Source organism: Poecile atricapillus, chromosome 3, assembly GCF_030490865.1.
Source record: "Poecile atricapillus isolate bPoeAtr1 chromosome 3, bPoeAtr1.hap1, whole genome shotgun sequence".
NCBI classification, from domain to species: Eukaryota; Metazoa; Chordata; class Aves; order Passeriformes; family Paridae; genus Poecile; species Poecile atricapillus.
In genome coordinates, this window is record NC_081251.1 from 107997163 (window position 1) to 108016436 (window position 19274).

The following is a 19274-nucleotide window of genomic DNA, read 5'->3' on the forward strand; positions in this document are numbered from 1 at the left end:
ATTACATTGGGCGCAGATGCTTTTAAAATGTATCTGCCCAGCTGGAGTTTGAAGGGAAGTTTAAGAGCCTTTAAAAATCACTCTCAGGACAGTGAGGAGAAGGGGGAGGAAAATAAAATTCATGGAGTTCGGTTTCTTTATCGGTTTATCAGAAATCTGGAGGGTCGCTTAAAAATCGGTGGCGCACGGTACCCAGAAGGAAAAAAAGAAAGTATAAAGCCCTGGGAGAAATTAAAAAAAAAAAAAAAAAGGGAAAAAGAAATGAACTCCCTGATATAAATATACATACATATACGTGTGTGCGCGCCCACGCTTATTTATTTATTTAAATTATTAAACGGGCTCGGGAAGCAGATGCACAGGCTGCCTTTCTCCCGGGGAGGCTTTCCAGGCTGGGATTGCCCAGGAGCACCTGGTTCCCCCCGCGGGTCCGCGGCTGCGGAGCCCCGGGGGGCTGGAGGGCCGGGCAGGCCGTGGGGAGTCAGCCCGGCTTGGCCAGCGCTTGCCACTGGGTCAGAGCCGTGTTGGGTGGCTTTAAGGGCTTTTTCTCCTATTTTTTTTTTTTTTTTTTTTTTTTTTTCCTTTTGGATGGGGATTGTTTCTTCTTCTGTTTTTCTCTTGGTTTGGGTTTGGTTTTTCCCCCCCCTTTCACTCCCAGCAAGTCCTCCAGCAGAAAGCGGGAATTAAAAGCATGAGAGACAGAAGTGTGTGTGCCCAGGGATTTTAATTTTTTAAAATTTTTTATTTATTTATTTATTTTCTCCCTAAAGACAAGGAAAGTTAATTCAAAATGGCTGCTGGAACCGGCTTGGGTTTTATTCTTGGCTTGTCCTAAGGTTGTATTAACAATATCTGTGGCCAGGCAGTGCCGAAAGGCCGGGGAGATGCCGGGCTGCTGGCCCGGCTGGCTGTGGGAAGGGGCCGGGACGCTGCGGGAGGCGGCGGGGGATGCCGGAGCCCCCTCTGTGGGTGCCCCCTTCCCCATGCACGCTGCTGTGGGACTAACTATTGTTGTGTTTGGGGTTTTTTTTTTTTTGTTTTTGTTTTTTTTTTTTGTTTCGTTATGATATTTTCCCCCCCTCTGTGTGTGTGACTATTGTATTTTCTTTCAGACACCCCCTGTTCCCTCTTTTAGCACTGATTTTTGAGAAATGTGAATTAGCTACATGCACACCCAGGGAGCCCGGGGTAGCGGGAGGCGATGTTTGCTCCTCTGAGTCTTTCAATGAAGACATAGCAGTGTTCGCCAAACAGGTCAGCAAAACCGGGTTGAAAACAGTAAAAGAAAAAAGAAATGAAAAAAAAAAAGAGGGGAAAAAAAAAATCGTATCGAGAAAAACAAGTCTCTGTTGAGATAAAGATGCGCGTTTCCCCCTCCCCCCTCTCTTACTGAAAGAGGCAAAAGAAACCAAAACAAAAAAAAATCTCCAAAACCCCGACCAAAACAAGGCATGAAAAAAAAAAAAAAAAAACCCAGGAAATCTCGGCATTTACTACCCCTCCCTTAAAAAATGGTTAAAGTGGAGCGGTCTGTGCCCGGCCGGGAGTTTCGCTGCGCGGCTCCCGGGAGCCGGGACGGGCTCTGCCGGGGAAGCTCCATAGGTATTTTTCAGTGTATTTGATTCACTTGCTCAAGTGTTTGGCTGATGTACTAAATGCAGCAGTCAGGGCTTTGCACGGAAGGTTATATAATGGACCCGACAGTGTAATGAAGCAAGAAATAATAATGTCTGCTTTTTCTGCTTCCATATTTCAAGTCATTTTTATTATTATTTTTTCCTCCCTTTCCTCCCCTTTCTTACATTTAGATCCGAGCAGAGAAACCCCTCTTTTCCTCTAATCCTGAACTGGATAACTTGGTAAGAGTTAACACTTCTTCCTCTCCCCACCCCCACCCTCCCTTCCCTTCCCATTTATTTATTATTTTTTTTAAACTTCTGTGTCATCTGGAGAGGTGGTTTGGTGGTGCTAAATTGAACATTTCTCACGTGGATTTTTAAAAATTATAATTGTTACGATGATGATTTTTATATTTACAAGTAAACATGGTGTGGCAATTGCTTGGAAGTAAAAAATCCCATAAGGAAATACATAAAGGAAAACCCCATCCAGAGAGGAGCTGGCGGGCTTGATGGTGAGCTCGCCTGCCCAAGAGGAGCGTGGATTTATCCCTGCTGTAACCAGCCCCTCCACGCACCTTTTAAGCAGCTCGATGGGAAACATAGAGGATTACAATGGCTGGAGATGCACCAGTGGCAAATTCACTGAAAATGAGGTCGTTTCTCTCTTTCTTTCCTTCCCCCGTTAAGGATAAATATTTTGCCTCCACTGTAGGAGTCCTGCTCCCGCTTTCACAAAGCGAGGAGAGCCAGTGATGGTGTTTAGAGGGTTGTTTTTTTTGGTGTTTTTTTTTTTTAAGAAATGTTTATGATCCGTATAATTCAGTTGCTTCGTTGCAATTGGGATTTTTTTTATTTTTTTTTTTTGGTTAACTCTAGATCGCTTCTCGTTAAACAGCGCACAAAGCCACCGCTATTAAGTTTTAGTGTTATTGCCATAAATCAAAACAACTTTTTATTTACTACTAGAGAAAAGTCAGGCTACAAAGTGCGGCCGGGGTGGCTGTGGGAAATATCCCCAAATCCAGGAATGAGATTAATGCTCATGTTGTTTGTGTCTTTGCAGATGATTCAAGCCATACAAGTATTAAGGTTTCATCTGTTGGAATTAGAGAAGGTAATTTTTGTCTCTCTCTCTCTCTCCCTCTCCCTCCCTCCCTCTCTCTCTCTACCTTCCCCCCCCCCCTCCTTTCTTCCTCCTCCGTTTCAGTACTGCTGAAGTTCAGGCTTCTGGTAAATTTGCATAAATGTCTTTCTTTCTGGTAATTAGTGTCAAGACCAATCTTGGCGTCCATTTCTCTTCGCAGTTTAATTACAATTTCAGCCTCTAAAACCGAGCTCTCGAACGCCCAGGCCTTGTGTTCATTGTAATACTTTGCTGGCTTTGTATAAATAGTTGCAGCTCTGTGGTGCCGCGGATGAGACTCGAAATGGTTAGTTCAGTCAAGCCCCTGAAATTGTGATTTAAAAAAAAAATAGATATTGTTTTTCCTTGGTGATGGTGAAGAAGAGACTTTGGTTGCAGTTAGTTGGAAGGGGGAATTTTTTATTATTTTTTTTTTAAGAGCCATCTGCAGGTCAGGCTCAGGGCGCGGATTGTCCTGTAACATTTTGCAGAGACAAAGCAGAGTTGATAGTTCTGTCTGTCTCTTGTTCCTGGGAATATTGTACACCTCTGAGCAGAAGAAAGAGATTGCAGCATAAATGCAGGATTTTTTTGTTGGCTGTTGTAGAAATCTTAGGAGGGAGAAGGCTAATTTCTAAGCAGGCGGTGTCATCCGAGCTCACGTTAAATTGGAAGTGCGCTCTGGGTTTCCTGAGGATTTTTTACGTGTCATTGATAGCTGGCCTAGAAGAGAATTCCCTTTCTCCTAAAAATAAACATTTTGAGAGGTTTTTAAATAGTTGAAAAGTTTCTCGTGAGCCTCAGTCACTTTATCTAACCATAACTGTCAGGTTGTTCTCGCTCTACCGAAATGTGTTAAAATCTGCCCATTAATAAAGGCAGCTCAGGTACAAGTCTATCAGAGCAACTGGGGATTTCAGGGCATGGATGCCTATAATGTATTTCAGCCCAGTGCATGTGGATTTTTTTTTTTTTTTTTATAAATCCTTTTTTCTGTCCTCATACCCCTTTGGAAAGGGTTTATGATGAAATAACTGGATGAAATTAAATAGTTTACCTTAAATGTCACCCATGCAGGTCACCTCTCTAATGGCCACAGCTCCGGGAGCAGATGAATTTTACACGGGTGTTGAATATGTTGTAGCCTGTGAATCATCTTGTCACTGTCAATTTTCTGGGATATCTCTATTTTGCGAGAAAAGAAAGTTATTCCTAATTCTGGATGCGTCTAGAGGTCTCAGGGGGATAATTGCAGTGTGTTTCCCCTATTTAGGACTTTTGATGTCACAGGGGCGAAGGGGGGAGACTGGTTGCACTTGTCAATTTTACTTACGTATTCCTGATTATATTTTCTTCCTTTTTTTTCACCCCCCCCCTCTTTCTTTTTTCCCTTTTCCTCTTCCTTTTTTTTTTTTTTTTATTTTAACCTCTGCCATAATGTAGGTACACGAATTATGTGACAATTTCTGCCACCGGTATATTAGCTGTTTGAAAGGAAAAATGCCTATCGATTTGGTCATAGACGATAGAGAGGGCGGATCAAAATCGGACAGTGAAGACATAACAAGATCAGCAAACCTAACGGATCAGGTATGATCTCGCCAACGTCGCACACGCTAAAAATTTGTATGCAGATCGCTTGCTGGGTCACTACGCCTCCTTTTATTATTTGCATATGATTAAGTCCCTTTTAGATAAATTTCCATCGAAATGAAAATTTTTGAATAATGTGGCTATTATTGCTTCATTAAGGCTTGCTCCCGGATTCGACCTGGCGAGATGAGCTTGTAAAAGCATCGCCTGCAAACTCGACCTGTTTCTTGTCGCTTTTAATTTTTGTCTTTATTTTATTTACCCTTTCCAATAATAGAAGTGGTATCTGTGAATCACTGGCTTCTTGGTAGCTTAGGGAAGGAAGGGCTGGAGTCGTTGACCAAAATAATAATAAAATCCGAGATAGGTGGTCCAGAGAAGACAGAGAGGGTTTGAAATCTAGCAAATACTGGCTATTTTCTTCCCGTCTCTACGGTTCATTAGTCCGTCTTGTCAGTTTTCCTTGGCCGAACGCTTTTAGACTTGAGTGAACATTGCTTTGTGCACGCCTGCCTGCTGCAAACGCGCCCATTTTATTTTACTTAATAGAAAAAAAAAAGGAGAGAAAATAAAATGGGATTCAGGTTTTAAATTCTTTTCCTTGATCTTTCAAGTTTTCAAGCCCTCTCTTTAAAAAAATAAACGTAGTCAAAGCCAAAGCCAAGCCAGCAAAGCCTCGCGTGGCTGTGACGGTTGTCCAGGTTTTGTTTGGGATGGTTCAGACCTTTAATGTCGGCTGCAGCGGGGTGGGAAATGCGAGTGAGCTGAGTGGGGAGAGCTGGCTGTCCCCTCTTCCTTCCCTCCTCCTTCCACTGGGTGCAGACTGGGATCCTTGCCTTTTCATGGGAGCATTTGGGGCTAATGCAGGAGGTGCCCAGATCTAAATTAAGCTCCTGGATGATGGTAGTGGCTGAGATTTGGCTTTTCTTCGAGTTGGGTGAAGCGGTGGGGTTTTCGCGGTCCGTTTGTTTGCTCTGAGCCGAGGGGTAGCAGCGCTTTGCCTGTGAGAGAGGGGACCTCAAGCACACGCACAAAAAATAAATCCCTGGTTAAACCCCCCAAGTTATTTCTTCCTTTTGATCAGCTACGTAAATACAGTGTTAGGAGTGATCTGCTCCTGACTCTGGAGGTTTCCTTTTGTTCAGGCAAGGCGCAGCCAAGCAGACAGGAGTTTCCTCAGCTGCTTTGCTGTTATCACTGGCACTGTCAGCTGGGAGTTATTTTATAGATCACTGGCATGAAGGTGCGTTGCATTGCAGTGTGGGCAGTATCTGAAATATTTTCTCCTATCTGCCAAAGGCTATCGGTTTGTGACAGGGGAGGCAGGCTTGAAGGAAGGCATGAACTTTTAGAAAGGGGTTTATGTGCGCATAGGTAGGTTGTTTTGAAGGGATTTTTTTTTTCCCACCCAATTTTTCTGTGCAGGGGAAAAGCTTGGCAGAGTGGGTGGAGGGTGCTGCGGCAGGGAGGTACCCGGGGCTGGCGAGGATGCTCCGGGGAACCGCCGGCCCCGCGCAGCGCCTTAGAGCGAGGGGAACCCTCCAGTCAGGGTCTAGCTGAGGGAAGCTCGGCTCGCTGCTGTTGAATAAAAATTGTAATCCAACAAGTCTAACTAGAAAATGGGTTTCTAAAAGCTCTGGAGTGCTGGGTACATAAAGCTATTTGAGCAAATTACAAGAATCGCTCAGGGGCACGAATGAAATCAACACTTTAATTGCCTCCAAAATGAAGATTTATACCCCATTTTCCCAACGAATCATTATTTTATTAAAGTGAAAGCTAAAGAAATGAAGCTACAGTTTTGGGGTTGTCGGGGGTAGGAGCGTTTCTCCACCACCTCGCGCGTCCCCCCCTTTTTTTTGTTGCCCGGAGCGCGGATTTTGCGCCGTCCCGTGTCCGGCTGCGCTGGGCCGGCGGGGCTCGCTCCGGGCATCCCGGGCTTGTGCGAGCGCTGCCCCGGGGCGCTCCGGCTCCGCTCCGGGCAGCGCCCGTCCGCACCGCGGAGCTGCGCGGGGAGCGGGGCTTTGCTTTCCCCGCTGAAGGGAAAAGGTGCAAAAAACCAGCTTTTCCACCTTCCTCCCCCGCGGGCGGTGAGGCGGAGGATCAAACCCACGGAGACCGGGCGGGGGGGGGGGGGGGGATGGCGTTTACCGGGGGATGCGCTTAAGTCCCCCAAGCCCTCCGGTAAACTCCGGTGCCGAGCCCGGCCCCGGCGCGGCCGGCAGTATCGGGGCCCTAATGGTTCAATAATAAGGTGTTGAGTGCTGGTCGCCGGGGCGGCTAATTAGGATGTGACTGCGCGGGGCGCGTTTATGGCTGCGCGGCCCCGGGATGCGCGGGCGCGCAGGGCCGGGCGGTGGGAGCGAGGGGCTGGCTCCGGGCCCCCCGCCTGCCCACCACTCTGCTTGGGAGAGTAGTAAAAGAGTAAGTATTTAAAAGCTTTTATTATGGATTTAATTACATTTTCTTATATTGTGGTAGTAAAGGTTACAGTTAACAGGGTGTTTTTTTTCTTTTAATTTATTGGTTTCCCCTTATTTATTCTTTCCCTATAGGCCCCTCAAAGCCAGTGCTTTTAAGTCCCCCTGGTTAATAGAAAGCAATGACACTAATGCTAGATTTTGCAAAGTAAAGCCCTATAACACTAACCATTGTTCAGTGATTTAACCAGCTCAGTGGCACTAGGTCACTAAAATAGCATCCTTCTCCCACGGGCTCGACCCCGCTGCCTGCCAGGGTGAGACCTGCGGAGCTGGTGTTTACCGTCACGGCTCCACAAGTACAAGGCAGGAGTTTGGGCTTTTTGCTGGGGAGAGTTGAACTCCAAATCGTCCAGACCTTGGGACTTTAAAAAACCTAGCTGAAGAATTGCAGTCGTCCTCAAAAGTTTCAAAATAAACCTTTTTTAATCATTAGCTTTTCAAACATTTGCATGTTTAAATTTTCAGTGTTTGTCAGAGCCCAGAAAGATTTAGAACACAGCTGTTGTGTGATGTGTCTGGGAAAACTCCCTCTGATTAAAAAAAAAACAGCCCAAAGACTGCCTGTAGTCTGACAACAGAAACTCAGCTTCCTAGGTTATCCTGAACTGTTACCGTGGGGCTGTTTTCTTGAAGCTACATCACCTTGGCACCCAGGTGCTCTAGTCCAAACTGTAAAATTCTCCTACAAGAGCACGTCTACAAGACGGCCTTTAGAAAGTCCTTTAAGGAAAACGTGGTACAAAGTACTCACCACATCCATATAAAGGGCATTAGCTGTGTAAGGTAGATTTTATAAGGACAAAACAGTACTCTTCTTACTGAAAATAAACTTGTTGAGCCCGTCCACAGTAGCATTGCTTGACAAAAATTACAGTTTAATAATGCACAAGCCGATTACAGACGCAGAAACTTTTAAAGTCAAATCGGCAAAGAGCCAAATTCCTATAGGAACTATGAGGGAAATGATCAAAAAATGAACATGAAATAAGACTTCCTGCAAGAAGGTCTATAATTCAACATTATTTGACTCCACTGTCAGGGAAATTGTTGAAGGATAGTAAACCGATACTAGAGTCTCAGTCATTTTTGTTACAGTCTTAAATGTTTGCAACTGTGGCGTTTTAGATGGCCCTTCTTGGGTGATAATATATCACATATATACACAGGTATATAATAAAGCAACACCTCTATTTATGTTGCAATAGATTTTATTTTAATGTGTGCAGTTGCAGAGTTGCTCTAACAAAAATGCGGATAGACAGCAGCTTTTTTTTTTATTTTATTTTTTAAATGGAACAATTACTTTAAATATATTCTTTACAAAGAAAGAATCATAAACTGGAATCCAATATAAAGCATAGCTGAAGGTGGTAGAGTTGTTCAGGGCATCGACCAGTTACGACGAGACTTAACTTTCCAAATTCTCAGATATATTAGCTATACCTCGTAGCCAATACAAAAATAACGCCTTAGGGAAAAAATTACTGAGAAATACTATTTTACTTCGGGGCTTCTTCACAGGTACTTTCAAACCATGTATGGTTTTAAAAAGGAGAGCTAAGAATATTGCTGCCTTTAGGATATGTACTCCCATATTGGAGGAACAGGCATCAAAATAATAGATGTGGTGCAGAGGGTGCAAGGTAGAACTCATTTCTGCATAATAAAAGAGTTACAGCAAAGTAGGACTCTGAGGAGGACCAATAAAATAATGTTTAAAAGACTCGAAATTTAATTTTCTTCCTCTGACTTTGTCACTTTGAGCCAGTGAATCCTTTTTTTGTTTGTTTTCGAGTAATTTTTATTATTTTTGCCATGATATTTAGAAGCTGTTACCATGACCCAGTTTGGCAGGCTATTTATGTGAAGATAGGATACGTTAATTTCTGTTCCAGACATGTTTTCATCTGATACGCTGTGGCTGAAATTGTATTAGCAAAATAAGATTTACTTTGCTCTCCATTTCTTTAAGCGAGTAAATACATTGTTGAGTAGACATAAGATTGAATATATTTTCTTTAGTTTATGATGTCAGTTCATGAGTCCTTGGGGTTATTTTTTATTTTTTAATCATTCAAGAACCCAAAAGCGGCCATCCTCACAGCTGGGTGTAAGATTTGCTGCCTTCCTGAAGTTGCATGCGCAGGCCTAATTTCCCTGTAAAGTTTTCCAAACTGAAGTTAGCTCTTGTTGTAAAGGAGAGTTTAATTCCCAGATTTTTTGGGAATTCTTTTCAACATCAGACCTGACAGAGCTGAGTTTAAACCCCAGTTAAACTCAGAACTGATCCTAAACATTTGCGAGTGTATCGTAAGGCATTCCTGTAAGCCAGAGCTCACCGCGTTAGAGACCATAGATTGTTATTTTGGGGCAACTTGGAGGCTTGAAAGTTACGAAAAAATGAGTTTTACCTTAAAGTTTAACCTTTATGGCTGAGGGTTTGAGTCTTTCTATGGCTGCTGGTCCGCAGGTAACAATAAAGGTAATGGGCTCTGCCTGCAGAAGGGTTACTGCAGCCCCGCGTGGGCAATGTTAGACCTTAAAAAAATCAGATTATATTGCACTCAATCAGAATGAATAAGTGTTCATCGTGCTGATAAATACTACTTTCAAAAGCACTGAAAATCCAGTGCAGCTTCTTTAAATTAGGGGATCTTTCTTTTGTTTTGTTTTCCATTTCTGCGTTTGGGGTTTTTCGGTCACGTGAGCATGCAGTTAGGATCTATCTTGTGTAATCTAAACAAGTTTAAGAAAATAAAGAGGAGAGTTGTTTCTGGATCAGGAGTGTTTTTGAAGGTTTCTGGAATTGTTTCCTGGTGAGGGTTGTGTGAGAGAAGGAGAGACCGGGGTGCACTGCAGTGTCACCTCATGTCCTTGGTGTCTTACCTTCTTCTCCACATGCTCTGTTTCTCAGAGCAGGCTTTGACTTACACGGCAAATTTTGAGTCGTTAGTGGTTATGTTTTTATTTGTTCCTGCAGTTGCAGCAAGCTTTGGAGAGGGTGGCTCTAAGAGAGCACACGTTTTGTGTTTGGACTTCTTGGAGTGTATTTCCTCCCCTGATTAATGGCTCGGTATCTAACCCACCACTGATACTCCGCAACGCGTCTGAAATACAACTTGTCGGCAGTTCCTTCAGCTCTCCTTTGGCCTGCTTAGTGTGGCTGCCTTTTCACTTTCACTGCCTCCAAAGGGCAAAAATAAGAGATGTAACCTGTAGCACAGGTGAGAGCGGAATCCCATCAGGCCAGTATCCTCAGGATTCCTTTTTTTAATTTAGATGAGATCCCTGGAAAGCTTCAGTTCCTCAGAGGTGGCGGTGGGGGCTTGGTCTCTGTTAGCGAGAGGGCTGCTGGCACAGGGGAACCCCATCTGTCGCCCCTGAGGGCTCCACTCCTTGAGTTGCCTCACTGGTTGCTGCTGTTGTGGGTTCATTTATTTATTTTTGGGAGTACATATCCAAGAGGAAAAGAGCGATGTGGAGATTTCAGGGTTACGTGAGTAACTGTGCGGATGAAAGCAATAGCGCAGGCAGCAACTGGTTTCTGGAGGTTATTATGTTTTGGAAAAGGGAGTTTGAGATCTGTCGGTAGATGTCTGGGGAAATGTTGAAAATTTAAATGTTGGTGAGGTGAATTTAAAAAAAAAACAAACCAGCCCCGAGTTTGTCCTGTAGGCAAAGGGTCTGTTTGCAATTTTAAAAACAAAAGAGATGTAAGAGTTATAATAGTGCCATTTTCTTAAGAAATTGCAGGACATACGGAAGTTAGGATGGATTTTTGCCCAAATTTGGCTTCTTCCTGTTGGCAACAGGATGGGCTACTGAAAGTCATGGTGTCTTCTTGTTTTGCAAATGGTTTTTATTTTGCAAGCATCTTCAAATCCAGGCCATTGAAGAAATGTTTCCTCCCTGCCCCCGTCAGAGGTTATACGTAAGTCATCCATGAGTTTTGGGGATCAATAAAGGGATAACTGTGAAAGGCAATGGCCCATAACACACGGGGAGTGGGATGAGTTGATCTAATGTTCCCTGCCTGGCCTCAAAACTCGATGAATCTCTGGGTTTGTCCACACAAGGACACTCAGGAGAGGTAAGACAAATTGATTGGGTGTAAAATTAAAGTGCATTAGTTAAAGTGCATTGGACTATTGTGTGGATGCTCTCATTCAGAAGTAAAGTGGCCTTAGTTCACTTTAGCCTAATCCCCTTTGGAGTAGGCCACTTTTCTTTTGAATGAGAACATCCACATTAACTTTTAGTTAATTCGTCTTTCCCGAGCGTCCTGGCGGCCTCGTGCCCGGTGCTCTGGAGAGGTCCGGCCGGCCGGGCGCTGGCTCCCCGCGAGCTTTAGGTAAGCTTTTCATTAGGCATATTTCATCTCCACAGCAGCACTTAACCGCTGGCGCCCGTCATCGCCCCAGCCGCGGCTCCGCAGCCTCCTCTCCTCCCGCTCCCGCAGCTCAAGAGCGATATCGTTGCTAACACGAAAGAAATTGGGAAGTTTTATGGTGGCAGGGATTTGGGGAAGGATCCGGCTGAGGCGGCGGGGACGAGGGCTCGGCCAGGCTGTGAGGCAGGGGGAGAGCTGCCCTGCACCCTGTCCGGCAGGGCGGTGGTTTGCGCATTGTGTTTGCCAGGTGAATTTGGCATCAGGCTGACAAGCTCCCTGCATAGATAGTTTCTTCCCTTTCCAGGGGTAAATAATTTTTTAAAGACAGTGAAAAAATCTAGATTAACTTTTTTCAGCTGGTATTTCCAGTAACAACGCCAAGATTGAATATTAGCCTGTAGGAGAGCTAATTTACCTGGCGGGAAAAAATCATGGTAAGATAGTTTTGGAACTGTTTTATATTCTTGCCTGAAGTTCACTGAGACTGAGTTTGTGTTAGAGATATTTTCAGGTGTCTTCTAGAGCTTATAAGTAACCTATTTATTTACTTTTTACTGACTCGGCCATGTGTGCATACGCTGTGCCATGTCACACGCTCGCCATTGCCCCTTTCATTCATAATAAAATTTACAAGGCTTCTTGCATTAGTAAGCAATTTGCTTTTGGAGCCTTTCCTAGAAATACAGAATTCTATTTCACCAAAGTATTGTGTTTCCTCTTCAATCAGTACTGAGGTGAGCTATTTTCTCAAGGACTCTCCAGGCATCTATATGATATTCCCACTTGGGCAGATGATCTCCAAAACTGCATTACCTACTTCTTCATCCTGAAGAGCCATTTCAGTAAATTAAAATTCTCTTATTAGCATCACCGGACTTTGAATTTGGCAGTTATTTTTGTTTGCAGCTTGGCTTTATTTTTTCTTCTGTTTTTTATTTTGTTTGGTTGGGTTTTTTTAATATAAAGCAAATATGCATCCAGACCTTCTTTGCTGAAATAAACAGGCCAACAATAAGAGGGGTAATTCTTTATTTGCTTAAAAGAACTGCCTGTTTTAGCTTCAGAAATACTGGCCCAGAGTAAAGCAATAGCTGATGCCATCACAGGTAGTGTACTATATTCAAAGAGCTGTACAGAATGAAAAGCTGCGGTATTAATCCTGCCATTCACAGTTTATTTAAGTTTTTCAAGCTTCTCTCATATGGGCATGGCATCAGTGCCTAATTATGCCTCCATTAGGGTTACTGGACCCTTAATACAGAAAATTATTGTATTTAAACTTTGGAAAGCTGCATCGATGTAATGTAAGATTCTTGCAGCTGGCACACATTCAGGGAAGGCAAACTTTACCTTGTAATTTTCATTTGGCCTTTAGGTTTTGGTCCAGTTTTGTTCCTGAGGTCAGACCATTGCTGATGTTTTTAACACTGGCTTTAAATTGCTCCATTTAAATTTCCATAGCTCTCAGGAGAAGGGAGGGCAAGAGCAGATTAAAAACCCCGTGGCTCTGTTGGGGTGCAGGGCTACAAGTGTCTGTGCAAATAGAAATGGTAGAACCTATTGTCTCACGGGTGTTTTGGCATGCATGGGCCAGCTCTGTCAGCGCAAGCAGGGTTTGATCTGTGGACATCAAAGTCTTGACCCCTGGCAAGGCTGGTGGTACCTGTTGCACTGGGGTGGGGTGTGCAGGGAAGGCCCTGGCCTCAGCTGGGGTATCACCTGCTTGCTGGTGCTCAGCACCAACCCGAGCCGTGTGCTCTCACATGGGGCTCAGTGGCTGCTTGCTGGTATTTGGATTAATCTGGTGAGCTGAGTATTAACCACGGCCAACCCCTTGCTAGAAACCTTGGGAGGACACAAATACTGTAGGCTCAGTAGGTGGCACTTTGGTTTTAGGCTTGAGGCAGCATAGGGGACTCTTCTTGGGGTGCAGTCACAGCGATACTTTGGCTCCTGAGCTCTTACACTCACACCTGCATCATCGAGTTACCTTGCATAGGTAGAGTTGGCCAAATTTTTTGATGAGGGGATCATCCCAGTGGCTTGTGATTTATAAGTTTTCTCGTGTACTGTTGTGCAGTGTTACGGGGGGTAGTGTCTCTGCTGTGTTTTGGTGATGGGTACAGCCGTGTCACCAGGAGGTCATTTGAAGTCCCAGCTTTGCTCTCCCCTTTGCTCATGTTCACACAGGCATTTTGGGCAGCACTTGACATGGACAGGGGTTCCACAGCTGAGTGGCACCACTGGGCATCACTGTGACAGGAGGGTGACGGGGGGGAGAAGCCTTTCAAACGCGTGTGCGAGTCGGTGGCAGGCAGCTTCCCGTCGCTTCCCGGTATTTGTAGGGATGAGGGGAGAGGATCCCTGTGTTTGCATGGATGCTTGGGACAAGATGCTCATGCACACTGGTGGCAGCTTTGGCACTATGCTGGAGTTGTTCCCTCCTTTACCCCTCTCTGCCTGGAGGATTTTGCAGCTGTGTTACACCTGGAGGCTCCTGGCCCTCCTCCTGTTGTGCAACCAGTTTTACTGGCGTGGCTTCCACCTACTGTGGGAGCGTCCTTGTGCTGTCCCTGTGTCCGTGAGGCCCGTGGCAGTGTTTTGTGGCACAGCTATGTAGAAAGAGCAGGCTATGTACAGACGTGTCTTGCTACATTAATCTAACTCCTGTGAGGGATCTCTTTCTCATTGCTATTTCCCGTAAAGCCAGAGTGATGGTATGCACATGACTACTATGTGCAGGGAGGATTAATTTTGTTCTTAAATGCACATGTGTGCTTCGAGCCGACGTTTGGCCCTCAGTGACAAGTGTTTGAGAGATCCTTTGGGTGAGAAGTGATAAAGCAGTGCTGGAGGGGCAGGGGTGGGGAATGCTTCTCTGCTGACAGCATGAGGCAGGAGGGGAGATGCAGATTCTCTTCCCAGGTCTGTCGCTGAGGTTCTGGAGTGAGAAGATTAGGTGCTTGTGAGCCGAGATTTTCTACTTCTCCTTTTCCCTTATTATCAGGTAGGGTTGGTATCTTAATTTATATGTCATCTAGTGATAGTAAGGTATATATAGAAGATATTTAAGAATAAGCTGTGATACATTGTAATAATTATTTCACTCTGTGAATAATTTGAAGAAAATGTTGCCAAGAAAGCAAAATGTTTCTGTTTGGTGTCATAGGAAGGCACTATGCTGAGTTGGAAGGCTGATGGTAAACATTGCTTTTGGTGGCTTTATGCTTTGGTTTTGGCCTCTTCTACTATTTTCCACTTAATTAGCATTTTAAAAAAGTATTTAAAGGAGGACGGGGATAAACTGAAGCTCTGGATGGAATAGTAGCAGTGCTGCCGGTAACTTCTGCAGAAGGAGCAGAGCTGTGGGGTTGACTGGAAACATTTGTGAGGTGGTGGCTAGTCCGCCTGTCCTGAGGTCTGTCTGTCCTGAGGTCTGCCTGGCCCGAGGCACGGATCCATGTGGGGCCACGCCATGAGCCCTATGCTGCTACAAGCAGCCCTGGGCACTCCGAAAGCTCCCTGGGACCACACAGACCTCTCAGCCCAACATTTTTGTGTGGCTCTGGCAGCTAGCTGAGCTTCCAAGCCACCCCTCAATGGAGGCATCAGGGAGCCACGGCCACCTCAGCCTGGCAAAGCACCCCTGGAGCTCACGGGCTCTGGCTCCCGCAGCCGGGGCTCCGTGTGTTTTGTGGCCACTGGCTCGCAGGCATGTGGCTCGCAGAGCCGAGCTGCGCGGCCTCTTCTGCCGCGCTGCAGATTTGGCTGGTCGGGAAATGGGAGAAAGTGGAGGAGCTGCTCTGCGGAAGGGTTTGGCCATGAGCGTTGGAAAATGTGAATCACGGGGATTCCAGTTTTAAGGCTTCTGGAGATAACGGGCAGCACGTACTGGAGTGCATGACTTACAGAGGGCCTTAAAAAACAAGGCGGTGCCCTCAAGATTAAGCAAACATTTTATAATCGGGAACACATTTTATACCCAGCACAGGCTTTGCAGGTATCACATCCATCCAGACAGAAAGGTGTAGCTGGAGCAAAGCTAATTATGCTGCAATTTAATTTTGGTGTTGAACAACAATGCGAGGCGAGCGAGCTCTTGAATCCTGCGAACAATGTGCCGTAATCAGAATACGCTGACTCCGAATGGCGTCTGTTGTCAGTTAGCTAAAAACACCATTTGATATTTGTGACACAAGCTCGGGGTTTTTGCCTGTGATGGAGCTGGAATGAAGCAGGGCTGTTGCAGAGCAAGGACTATGCTTGTGCCTTCCCTCCCCAAGAAGCCCCACTTGGGCCGGTGGGATGTTGGAAGTCAGAACCTGCATTTAAGCAATGCAAAAAAATGTGCAGCAGGTGCCCCAATGAGGTAATTTTTGTCTTCCCAAGAGGTACCATCCCTAAAAATCTGTGAGGGGAATGCTTAGAGATGTAGGTTTTGCTGCAAGTAAGCCTTTGTTGTTTGTCTGAGTCCAGATATTCAGGGTGAAGGGCACATCTCAGACTCCAACTGAGGCTTCCTGCTGGGACCCTGGTGGGACAGAAGGGAGGGGGTGGGAGAAGTTGAGGTTGAGGTCTTCCTCCTACCCAAGTCTGTCTGGGTAGGCCAGTTTTGGGACCTCAGCCAGTCATCTGACAGCCTGTGCTGTCTCATTTGTACCTGAGCATCTGGCAGATCCCCTTCTAAATGACTTTTAACACATAAACGCAATAAAGGGAAGGGATGGCAGGCTCTCATTTTCAGGCTAAGTGGCGAGACGTTTTTCCTGTTTACACCTTTGGAGGAATCATTACATGAAATATTGAACAGGAAACTCTTATTTGTCTCTGAAGACCTTTTTCCTGGTCTGGAAAGATGTGGAAAATTCTCCAGTCTTATTAAATTTAGTAGGAGCCAAAGAGGACTAACACACCTCAAGGATTTGGACACCAGGTTTCTGAATGTAAGGGTGTTGTTTGGGGCTGACTTTGTGCATGTTTCTGCATGATATCTAAACTCAAAAAAAAAAAAAAAAATCTATGTGGAGCAGTGATTTTCATCTCCTGACTGCAAAGCTGTGTTTCCTTGTGTCAGAAAAGAGCCAGGGATTAATGCTATCTAGTGATATGTCTCTTATCAAAGGGAGGAGACAGGTTTACAATGCGGGGTTGCTCTAAATAGAAAGCACTAGTCAATGTTTGTTGTGTGGGAGACAAAAACCCTGCATCACCATCAGCTGGCTCAGTTAACCTAGCTGGGCAGGCAGTGTTTACTGTTGAGCTGGGATTTAAAAAAAAAAAAGGAATGGAATAAGGTCAGTCAAATTTTAGGGCCCATACTGATTGAGGGTATTGCTGTTTAGGTGTCCATCAATACTACCACATGCAGCAATCTCCAATGCAATAAGCAAACCCTGAAGTCTAAGTGTCTAAAAGCTGTTTGCTTTTGTTATTGCCAGAGGTTTTTTTGGGTGCCTCTAGAGCCCTTTCTCAAAGAAAAGTCCATCTGCCCATGCTGTCCCCCCCGGGAGGACTTTGGAGATGACTCCCCAAGTGCAGCAGGTTTGATTTCAGCATAGGCAGAAGGTGTTGGAGCTTGTGACAGAATGCAGCCCAGGCTAGAGGGGGCTCTGCGTAGCTGTGAACACGTGCAACCCTCTGTGCACACAAACACGCACAAAAGGGGTTTTTTTAAGTCTTGCCTCTGTAGAGTTGACAGGGCTTTGGTGCCTTCTGGAAAAGAAGAGCTGTGGTTTTTCTCCTTCTTCTTTGTCTTTATGTCCTGCCCAGCCTGATGATCTACATTTCATTGTCCTTCATTTTTTGTGGTTTATGTTTGTTGCTTCTAATTATTCTTTTTCCTTTGGAAAGCACTATCACCCTGTCCTTTTGCACTCATGTTTTTCATTCATCCTGTTTAGGACTGTTAGGCTCTTTCCTTTCCTCTCCCTGCCATGGTCTCTTTTCTCCCATGCTTTGAGGGTAAGGAGGGAGTCAGAAGGCTGTGCTGTGTTAGAGATGCCTCCCTGGGTACGCAGCTGGTGTCGTGCACCACACACCTGGGTTGGGTCAGCGCTGAGGCACGACAGCAGAGCTAATGGAGAGCACGGGTGTTGTTTGGTGGATCTTGGTTTGGTGACCTTTGACAGTGTTAGTTGTGCCTCTGGTCCCTCCAGGTAAAATCCTGGCCTTGTGGCTATGTCAGTGGCTGTAGTCCTGTTTATTTCCAGTTTTCTGTCCTCTCTGGTAGTTGATACCCACTCTCATTGCTTTTATCTATTTGTCTCCCGTGTTGCGTACATAAAGACAGCTTATATCTTATTTTTCCTATGCAGCTGCGAAGAGTTAGAGTCTTACCCTCATTTGCAATAAGGGGAAACTAAAGATAGAAAGCTTATGACTTTTCTGGGGCTAGGAAGGGAATCCAGGTCAGGGCTGAGACTTCCATGCAGAGTTTTTTCTGCATTTTAGTTCGCCAGGCCTTGCCTCCTCTAACGCTGCAAAGGTTTCCATCTGTGCACAAGTTGCCCTCGCTGTTCTGCTTAGTTGCAGGCGGAGTTATCGCCTGCCTGTCATTTCAACGACCTTATTTCCCTACTCTTGGAACACTGTTTTTTCCATCTGAACCCTGTCTTTGTGCCTTTGTTGTTGTTCTATTAAAAATAACTCACCTTTGAATCAAAGCTGCGTGAAGCAGATTATGCAAGAGCTGTTGGCAGTAAAAAGCATCTATTTTTTAGCATTTGGAAGTTTCTACATGTACGATTTATTCTGACCCCCTTGGTTTTTGTTGTATTAGATATGATGTCCCCACTTGGTTTTGGCAGGCTGGCAGGTGGGATTGCTTGGATCAGCCTTGGTTAGTCCCACTAGCTCAGGTGGCAAAGCAATAAGTGGGTCCTCTCTGAAACTGAAGTTAGGCATGAATCTGGATTTCATGGTCCCCAAAATCCCAAACTGGTCTAGTGGAAGGTGTCCTTGCCCACGACAAGGGGTTAGGACTAGGTGATCTTTAAGGTCCTTACCAACCCAAACCATTCTCTAATTGTATGTTTGTATAAGTAATAGGGGCCATAACAATAGTGTAAAACCTAGGAAATATATGGCATTATATTTTTTGTATTAGAAAGGTATATTTTTAATCCTCTCTACCAATTTGTATTTTTCTTCCCAATTAAGAGACAAACCAAAAGGTTTCTCATATGCTGGATGGGGAACAGGCAACCTGAGGATTCTTATTAGCCATTTCCTCCAGAGGTGAAGAGGGATAAGACTCGTGGATTGCAAAGACCAGGTCTCTCTATTGTGCAGTTGTAGCTCTAGTATCTGTCCTATGGATTATATACTTAAGGTATTAAGCAGCTGTATCAAATGTTTTGCCCAAGTGAGCTTGGGGACATCAGTATGGCCAACAACCAGAAGGATAAACTATGCAAAAAGTAAATCCTTGCTAAATAGGTGGGTTATGTTTGTAGGAGGAGGTGGATGCCATAACTTAATGAATCAGTCCCTGCTTTTTGCTTTGAGTTCTTGCCTGTACTGAGCACAACTGTTTCCTAACGTGGTGGGTCACTACCCTCAACCTCCTGCAGCTGAAAATTTTTAAAAGGTAGGAGTTAAGAAAATCAGAATAACATTTCAAACAATAGCACATTACATTTTTTCCTGATGAATAAGTATTTCATTTAGGAAAAGAAAATAAGATAGAACTTCAGAACAAGAACAATAAGCCCAAATTATTCTGACAAATTGCTGGCAGCAGCTATGCTCCTCCAGGGCAAGGGGATGAATGATTGTACCTGCAGCCAATTCTCTGGTAGCCTGGAGGAGTGAAGGTTTGTCCAACAGGTAAAGGAATTAGCTGTTCCCCATCTCCAGTTGTTACACAAACACAAATGAGCCCACAAGAGGGCTGTGCTCACAAAACTTTTGAGAAGATATATATCAAAAGATGCTGAGTACAATTTTTATCACCTGTAATAGAAAGCCATTTCTTTTATTCATGTACTTATGGCCAAACCTTTGGTTCCTTGGGCAGAAGCTCTTCTTCCCCTTTCATATGCCTGGTGCTGAAAAAAATCAGT

At 44.8% G+C, this 19274-nt stretch overlaps 1 protein-coding gene across 6 annotated transcripts in view; it reads left to right on the forward strand.

Annotated features, from left to right (window-relative positions):
- The window catches only part of MEIS1 (Meis homeobox 1), a 108616-nt gene that overhangs the window by 3879 nt on the left and 85463 nt on the right, over window positions 1-19274 (forward strand). For all 6 annotated transcript variants that reach the window (XM_058834985.1, XM_058834984.1, XM_058834983.1 and 3 more), the window contains exons 3-6: window positions 1113-1254; window positions 1809-1859; window positions 2686-2736; window positions 4189-4335. In XM_058834985.1, coding sequence (XP_058690968.1) covers window positions 1113-1254; window positions 1809-1859; window positions 2686-2736; window positions 4189-4335 — 391 coding nt within the window. The remainder of the gene's footprint in view (window positions 1-1112; window positions 1255-1808; window positions 1860-2685; window positions 2737-4188; window positions 4336-19274) is intronic.